Genomic DNA, 9,082 nt, shown 5'->3' on the forward strand with positions numbered 1-9,082 from the left:
ATGACTTCCGAAGGTTCCCCCACACACTGCTCTTCTGAGCCCTGTGCCAACGCCTCTGGCTGTGCACCTGCTTCCGCCCGCTCCCTGGAAAGGACTTGTCTCCCCAGTGACTGCTCTGCAGGCAGATGTCAGAGCCCCCGCGTCCTCTCCAGATCTTGCTTGTCCACCAGTTGCCTCACGCCGTGCTACTTGGTTGGGAGTTGTGACAATCCATGCTTGGCGGGGAGCTGCGCGTGGTGTGAGGATGGGATGTTCAACAGCAACGAGAAAGAGACCATGCAGCTCCTGAATGACAGACTCGCCAGCTATCTGGAGCAGGTGCGCAGCCTGGAGGAGACCAACGCCGAGCTGGAGTGCAAGATCCGAGAACAGTGTCAAGAGAGTATCCCACTGCCGTGCCCTGACTGTCAGTGCTACTTCAACATCATTGAAGATCTCCAGCAAAAGGTTCCGTGTCTCATCACCTTAATGTTCCACCTCCCCAATCTACGATTGGCTTTACCTTTATCTTAGAAGAGGCATTCTTGTGCAAAGAAACCAAAGGAAAGGCAAAATCTGTGAGTTCATGAGATATGAAAGAGAGGGCACCGGGCTGAAAGTTAGGAGTTAGCAGCAGCCCCACTGCTGCCCCTGTTCACCGAGGGGCTATGATGGGGACAGGGGTGGTGGTCTTCAGCTGTATCATCTGTAGAGTGTGTGTATGGCACGTCCGTATGCATCCCTGCACATTTATATTAATTTTTACACCAGAATTGAAATGCCATTGTTATATCATACAATTTCACCTAGAAATCATTTTCTTCTCCTACTGATGAATTTCTATTACTGTTGGTAGGGATACAGTTCTAATACAAACTACTGATGGAGAAGACCTGAACAGCATTCAACTGCCAAGGAACATTGGGAAATGTCCTGAGCCCTTTTTATGACTGTGCTTTGATTCTAAGTTGGCACTGCCTTTTCTCTTCAGGAAGTCACAAAGTTAACAAGCAAGCAGGCTGAAAGCAACTTGATTCTTTCTTATAACCCCTCACAGACAAGTAATGGCAGAGCTCTTAAGGGTATAGGTGTTTAGGTTTCTTTCCAAGAACCATTTATTACCTAATAACTTGCTTCTCAGATCTTGTGCACGAAAGCAGAGAATTCTAGACTTGCTGTACAGCTTGACAACTGCAAACTGGCTGCTGAGGACTTCAGGACAAAGTAAGTTTAACTGCAATTTGAATATAATTTGTGGTTTTCTTTCTGTGTCTCTGACACACAGAGACACACACACAGAATATTCTCTATATAATGTTTTTCAAGCTAAAATATTCTGAAAGCTCAAATTTATAATTATTTCATACACAAAATAAATGACAGCATGCGGCTTCCTTGAGCCTGTGTGTCAGTCCTCCAGTGCAGTGAGCACTTAGACGGTGTGTGGGAAAGCAGCATTGCATGTATCTCTCTTGCTGTGTAAGGTACGACAGTGAACTGTCCCTGCGTCAGCTGGTGGAGAACGACATCAGTGGCCTGCGTGGGATCCTGGGTGAGCTGACCCTGTGCAAATCTGATCTGGAAGCCCAAGTGGAGTCTCTGAAGGATGATCTCCTTTGCCTTAAGAAAAGCCATAAAGAGGTGAGAAAGAGGCAGCAAGAGTGGAAAGAGTCTAAGAGTGGAAAAGTTCCACTGGTAGAGTTCAAGTTGATGTGTGCAAACTGAACCCGGGAGAACGCGGCTGAAGCTGAACTAACACTCCTAGAGGCTCTACTGCGCTCAGCCTGACCACTCCGCTGTGACGTCCGCCTCAGATAGGGCATGAAGACGCCTCTGGTATCCAGACCAGTTTTAAATATCCCATTTCTATAAACTTTTTAAAATCATAAAATATGGAAGTGTTGATCCCGTTTGGATGAATTAGAAGCTGAAGTGCAGAATGATGTAATGGATGTGTCTTCTCTTTGGGCATTTGTGGATGACAACAGTGCACATTTATTGAGAACATCCTCTGTGAAGAAGCTTCCTAAATCCTTTATATGTATGCACATATTGACTCTTCTGTATCTCACAATAATCCCCCAGAACAAAATAAAATTACTACGCCAATTTTGCAGAAGAAACCGGGCACTTGTAAGGGGCAAAAAAGAGAATTAGCCCAGGGCATCAGAATTAAAATCCCACACTTCATACTCAGTATTTCACAAATCAGGAATGGGATGCCACTGTGTATCGGATGGATTTTGCCCTCCTGCTCTGTGACATTCTTCACTCCCTTCCCACTTTCAGGAGGTCGACTTGCTCCGTGACCAGCTCGGTGACCGACTCAGTGTGGAGCTGGACACCGCCCCCACCATCGACCTCAACAAGGTCCTGGATGAGATGCGCTGTCAGTATGAGACGTTGCTCGCCAACAACCGCAGAGACGTGGAAGAGTGGTTCGCTGCTCAGGTCAGCCCCGAAGCAACATGGGAGCAGGACTCCCCGCGTGTGCTCGGCTGGGTTCTCTAACCGTGCCTGTGTTTCAGACAGAGGAGCTGAATCAGCAGCAGCTGACCAGTGCAGAGCAGCTGCAGGGCTGCCAGACAGAGATGCTGGAGCTGAAACGCACAGCCAACGCGCTGGAAATTGAGCTTCAGGCACAGCAAAGCCTGGTGCGTATGGCAAAGACGGTGTCCGCCTTGTCACTGATACATCAGGCTCTGAGGAACACCCTTTCCCGCAACCCAAGGCAGAGATTCCCAGTTCGTGTGGCAGGTCTGGATTTCTAAGTTGTGAGGGTTCCACTTCCTTGCCTTTCCAACCACCATGCTTACCCAGCTAGAGGCAGAAGGGATAGGTCAACAGCTTGCACCGCCCACCAGGGTGTTCTAACCTTCCCCCCAGGCCTGAGTGCGACCCTGCAGCACCCCGCAGAGACAGGCAGGAGTAGAGAGGCCACAGCAGCATAGCATGTAAGCAATCCAGAGGATTTTAAGTCTCTTTTGATCAGGCCAATATGCCAAGATCACCATTATATCTAAAACAAGGAATGGATTTTGAACTTTTCATCCCACAATTATCATAACACTTCTCAGGATCCACACTTCACTCTGACCCTTCACTGCAGGCCACCCAGCCCACGCAGCAAGACTACCCTAGCCAGTTCCAGTCAAGCACTGCAGTGAGGACTGTGCTGGGTCCTGCAGAGAATTTCTAGATGAAGAATAGCTGAGCACTCTTCTTGTGAGAGGCATCATGCTAATCCAAGCCTCACCATAACTTTATGGGATAGAAACCTTTATTAACCCCATCACAATGACAAGGAAAACTGATATTCAAATTAAGAAATCTGCAGAAGGTCATGCACAAGTGGAAGCTGAATCCAAGTGGTTCAACCCTGGAGCTCCTCCTGTAAACCACACTCTACCACTCCTCCTGCCAGGACCCCAAATTCAGAGTTCTTCTCAAATGCTATGGATACTCCGTAAGATACACAAACACCCCATCGGTTGCAGTAATCACAGGCGCAATAGCTAACGTTTCCACAGCCCTTAAAATTCTTCCAGACTCTTCCCCGAACACTGGCACACATCAACTTGGTTGATCCTTACAGCCTTCCCATGAGGTAGGGACTTTGCATTCTCCATTCTATAGAGAACAAAGCTGAGGTTCAGAGAACCTGAGGAATTTTCCCAAGGTCACATAACTGGAAAAGGGTAGAGCAAGAATTTGAACACAAGTAATCTGGCCCCAGAGACTGTGCTAGTCTTTGGACAATGTCTTCCTCCTGCAGATAGAATCCCTGGAATGCACTGTGGCAGAAACTGAGGCCCAGTACAGCACCCAGCTGACCCAGATGCAGTGCCTGATCGATGACGTGGAGAACCAGCTGGCTGAGATCCGCTGCGACCTGGAGCGGCAGAACCAGGAGTACCAGGTGCTGCTGGACACCAAGGCCCGGCTGGAGTCGGAGATCAACACGTACCGGGGCCTGCTGGAGAGCGAGGACTGCAGGTGAGTTCCCCAGTGACTCGTGGACTCCCCCAGAGTCAAAGTGGCTGATGAAAACGTAGCTGAGGCTAAGCACACACCAATAGAAAAGTCCTAGCATGTTCTGAAGCCCCAGAGCAGAACAAGGACCAAGCTGGGGGCTTCCTCACGCACCTCTTTTCCACTAATCAGGAACAGGCCTAAGATAGTGTAATACAACATGAAGAAAACACTCCCAACATATTATTCAGCAGCTGCTGCTACAGGGAACGCTACGTAACACTCGGGGTCCAGAGCTGAAACAGGCTTCCCTGCAAGGCTGTTTGACAAGCAGTTTTCTCCAGAACGCAACATGTAGGGTGAACTTGGACATGTTATCAAGATTCCCTGGTTCAGCTTGGATCCATGTTAACTTTCCCCAGGCTTTCCTGTAATCCCTGTTCGACAGCGTGCACATCAAACAGCACTTGTGAGCCATGCTCAGCCTACGTTCTCTGCACAATTGAAAACTGCCACTTGTGACCCTTCAACACTCAGCATGGCAGGGGGAGAAACGAGGCCAGGAGACGGGGCTTCAGTGATGGACGTCAAAACCAGAAACGCAACTCTGGAGGGCTTATAGAGCCTCAGTTGTCCTCCAAGTATCCTTAGATAGTTCTGCTTTATCATTTTCTCTCCTTTCAGCTCATTTTGGTATTCTAGGAGCCAGTAGAGCTTTCTTGAAAATCTCCAGATAAAATGTGTTTCATTGCTTTAGCATGGTAAATACAGCTCTGTGACTTCTTGTTCTTAATATAAAAGCCACCTGATGGCAAAGCAGTTGTTTAAATCCATGACCATAGTTTGAATTTGCAAATATTCTCTAACTCCTCAAATACAAATACATTAAATCCATGCAAAATGTCACCTACCATGGAAGATACTTGTATGCATCTTTTTGAGAGAAAACTTATAAATAAAATATAACAAATTGGGGCGGGTATTTGGTGCAATTGTTACAGCTCTACTTGTGACACCCACATCACATATCCAAGTGTCTAGGTTCAAGTTCCAGGTCTGATACGAATTCCAGTTTCCTACTAAAGTGCACACTGGGAGGCAGCAGTGGGGATTCAAGTAGTCTGGTCTCTATTGTCGCTATGGGAAACTGGATTGAGTTCCCAGCTCCCAGTCCTTGGGGAACGAGCCAACAAATGACATACCTACTCATCCACTGCCTCTGTCTCTCTCTCCTAAATATTTATTTTATTTATTTGAAAGACAGAATTGCAGAGAGAGGTAGAGACAAAGAGTGAAAGAGAGATCTTCCCTCCACTAGTTCACTCCCCAATGGCTGCAATGGCCAAAGCTGGGCTGATCGGAAGCCAGGAGCCAGGAGCTTCTAGCAGGTCTCTCTTGTGGGTGCAGGGGCCCAGGGACTTGGGCCATTCTCCTCTGTTTTCCCAGGCACATCAGCAGGGAATTGGATTGGAAGTAGAGCAGCCAGGACTTGAACCAGTATCCATATGGGACGCTGGCACTACAGGCCAGGGCTTTCAACCTAGTGCACCACAGCACTGCTCCCCGCCCTCTTTTTCTCAAATATTTTAAACATTAAAAAACATAATACAACATGTTTTATTTTTATTAGGAAAGTACTAAGTTGGCTTTTTAAAACATTAACACACTAAAGGGAGAAAATTCTTGCATAATTTCCTCCCATCCCCCACCCAGCAACCATTGTTAGCCTTTTTAGAACAGGTTTTTCCACCTAGATGCAATCACATTTGCAGAGATAAACAGTTGTGTAATCTTTCCCTTTTTCACTATGTCATCTAAGCATTTTCAGTCCTAATAAATAACATAAGATTATCTCATGACCATCATTTTAGTGGTTGCATAATATACCACAGCAACATGGAGCTGTCACTGGACATTTAGGTAATAAGAATAATTAGTCTCACATTTAAAAAGCAAAGTAAAGAATTTCATCTTCCAAAAAAATATTAACTGGGTGTAGAGTTCCTTATTCTTCCTCCTCTGTATAGCTAAAAATCCTGGAAGTTACATATAAAACAAATATAAGAAGACTCTGAAAAGTAAAAGAATAAAACAGGCTAAGTAGAGATTTGGGGCCTGAGGAACGATGCTGTGGTGGGCTCCCTAGGTTTTCTTTTCACCTCATTTGTCCCAGAGTAGAAGCTGCAAAGACTGACAACCCAGAAACACCAGCAGAGAGGCAGACACAAGAGCAAGCCCAAGAGCTTGCTCTCTCTAGCCAAAGAACCAGAGGAGGCACAGCCTAGAAAGACAGAAAACCCTCAGACAATAACCACTTAACCAAACACCATAGGAAAAAAATAATGGTTTTGCCCACCCATCCCCAGCAGAAAAGGCCAAGTGCGAAGTCTCGGAGACTTCTATCCTCCCAAAGCTGCAGCAAGGCTGCCAAACGCCCCCACGAGAGGCTGAGAGATGGAGCAGGAACCCAGCGCCTCCATTCCCACGGTGAGACATGGAGGCCCTGCTGCCATCAGCACAGACTCAGTGGAGACCACTCAGGGAACCGGGGGTTAACTGCACCTGGCCGCAATGGAGGCACTTCTCTCTCCTCTCCGGTGGTGTCTAAGGGGGACTACTGGAGAGTCAGCAAGGCCACGCCACGCAGGGCCAGCGGAAGCCTCATGGGAGGCAGTAATGAGGCGCTCCTGGCCCTCCCAGTCACAGTGGTGCTGGTGGAGGCCAAGTGAGAAGCCTGGAAGCCCGCCCCTCTGGCCGTGATGGGGGAGGACTCCCCTCGGATGGCAATGGAGGGGAAGTGGAGAACCTGGACTTCCACTCCTACCTGGCAGTAACCCGGCAGCAATCCCTGCCCCTACCACGCAGTCTCAGGGGAGACCTGCACAGACAGAAGGAATATAATATCCAGAATCTCAGAATCCCCCAATGTCCAAGTTTCCACAAAAATCACTCTCCATACCGAGAATCAAGAAACCTCATTTTTTAAAAAAGATTTCATTTATTTATTTAAGAGGTAAACTTACAAGTATAGAGAGGCAGGGACAGAGAGAAATGTCTTCCACCCCCTGGTTCATTCCCCCCAAATGGACACAATGGCCAGAGTTGGGCCAATCTGAAGCCAGGAGCCAGGAGCTTCCTCTGGTTTTCCTACACAGATGCAGGGGCCCAAGGACTTGGGTCATCTTCTACTGCTTTCCCAGGCCATAGCAGAGAGCTGGGTCAGAAGAGGAGCAGCCAACAAACTGGTGCCCACATGGGATGCCAGCGCTGCAGGAGTTGGCCTCGCCCACTACACCACAGCACCGGCCCAAAGAAACCTTATCTTAAACAAGAAAACCAACAGATTCCAACACAATGATGACAAAGACGTTAGAATTATCTGACAAGGATTTTGAAACAGCCTTCTTAAAAATGTTCAAAAATGCTCCAAAATGCAAAGCTTCAATGAACCATTCTAACAAATGAAATTATAGGGAAAAATCTCAGCAAAGAATAATCAAATGGGAATTTCAGAATTGAAAAAAGAAAACCCAACACAAATGTGAATGGATGGGCTAAGCAGAAGAACAGACAGACCAGAAGGGGGGGAGACCAGTGACTTAGTAATGAGACAAAAGCTATCCCCTAATCAGAGAGCCAGAGGGAATAAAATCTGACAAAAAACCGTCAACAGAGCCTCAGGGAGCTCTGGAACTATGTCAAAATAGCCAACAGTCATGTCATCGTAGTCCTATAACAGGAAGAGAGAGAGAGTGGAACCCAAAATGTATTTGAAAAATAAAGGCTGAAAATTTTTTTCCAAATTTTACAAAAGACAAAAACTTATAAGTAGGTCGGCGCCGCGGCTCACTTGGCTAATCCTCCACCTGCGGCGCCAGCACCCCGGGTTCTAGTCCCGGTCGGGGCACCGGATTCTGTCCCGGTTGCTCTTCTTTCAGTCCAGCTCTCTGCTGTGGCCCAGGAAGGCAGTGGAGGATGGCCCAAGTGCTTGGGCCCTGCACCCGCATGGGAGACCAGGAAGATGCACCTGGCTCCTGGCTTCGGATCGGTGCAGCGCACCGGCTGTAGTGACCATTTAGTGGGTGACCCAACGAAAAGGAAGACCTTTCTCTCTGTCTCTCTCTCACTGTCTAACTCTACCTGTCAAAAAAAAAAAAAAAAACTATAAGTACAGGAAGCAGCAAACCCTAAAAATGATAAATGCATAGACATCTACATGAAGTCACCTCAAAGTTAAAACTTTTGAAAACTTAAGACAAAAAAGAAAAAGGAAGAAAAACCATGAAACCAGTGAGAAGAAATGACACTTCACTAATAAGAGAAAAACAATTTGAAAGATGGCAGATTTGTCACCATAAATAAGAATCAATAGCCAGAAACAACCAAAATGTCCTCGAGATCTAAAGGGTCAGTTTGCTAAGTGAAAAACGGCCAACTCAAAGGGTCATATACTACTTGTACGGCACTCCTAAAATGCCAAGATTACAGAGATGGAGGACAAATTAGGTGTAGTGTGAGAGACCTCTGTGATGACAACAGTCCTGCATCTTTATTGCAGGTGTGGCTACATGAATCTATATGCACAAAACAAATTTATAGACAACTAAACCTACAGTGTTCCAGCGTCAACTTCCTGATTTGACAAAAGTCTCATCATTGAGTAAGATGCAACTATTAGAAGAAACTAGGGTACAAAGGACCTCACCATTCCTTCTTAGCAAAATTCCTGTGGATCGGCCGGCGCCGCGGCTCAATAGGCTAATCCTCCGCCTTGCAGCGCCGGCATACCGGGTTCTAGTCCTGGTCGGGGCACCGATCCTGTCCCGGTTACCCCTCTTCCAGGCCAGCTCTCTGCTGTGGCCAGGGAGTGCAGTGGAGGATGGCCCAAGTGCTTGGGCCCTGCACCCCATGGGAGACCAGGAGAAGCACCTGGCTCCTGCCATCGGATCAGCGCGGTGCGCTGGCCGCAGCGCGCCTACCGCGGCGGCCATTGGAGGGTGAACCAATGGCAAAAGGAAGACCTTTCTCTCTATCTCTCTCTCTCACTGTCCACTCTGCCTGTCAAAAAAAAAAAAAAATTCCTGTGGATCTATAATTATTCAAAAATTTAAGTTTAGAAAAATACAAAGCT

General features: G+C 47.3%; 1 protein-coding gene across 1 annotated transcript; it reads left to right on the top strand.

Annotated features, from left to right (window-relative positions):
* KRT40 (keratin 40) lies at positions 1-4,473 on the top strand. The gene is made up of 7 exons (XM_062216245.1): positions 1-447; positions 1,121-1,203; positions 1,464-1,620; positions 2,269-2,430; positions 2,508-2,633; positions 3,755-3,975; positions 4,374-4,473. The coding sequence occupies exons 1-7, from the start codon at positions 1-3 to the stop codon at positions 4,471-4,473; spliced, it is 1,296 nt and encodes a 431-aa protein (XP_062072229.1).
* Positions 4,474-9,082: the final 4,609 nt, after the last annotated feature.

This window comes from Lepus europaeus, chromosome 18, assembly GCF_033115175.1.
Source record: "Lepus europaeus isolate LE1 chromosome 18, mLepTim1.pri, whole genome shotgun sequence".
Lineage (NCBI taxonomy): Eukaryota > Metazoa > Chordata > Mammalia > Lagomorpha > Leporidae > Lepus > Lepus europaeus.

Excerpts from the sequence above, each read along its gene's own strand:
- KRT40 (XM_062216245.1), top strand. The coding sequence starts at position 1 with ATGACTTCCGAAGGTTCCCCCACACACTGCTCTTCTGAGCCCTGTGCC. Across the intron at positions 2,431-2,507 it reads AAGAGTGGTTCGCTGCTCAG|ACAGAGGAGCTGAATCAGCA; the intron begins GTCAGCCCCGAA and ends CCTGTGTTTCAG. Across the intron at positions 3,976-4,373 it reads CTGGAGAGCGAGGACTGCAG|GCTTTCCTGTAATCCCTGTT; the intron begins GTGAGTTCCCCA and ends AACTTTCCCCAG.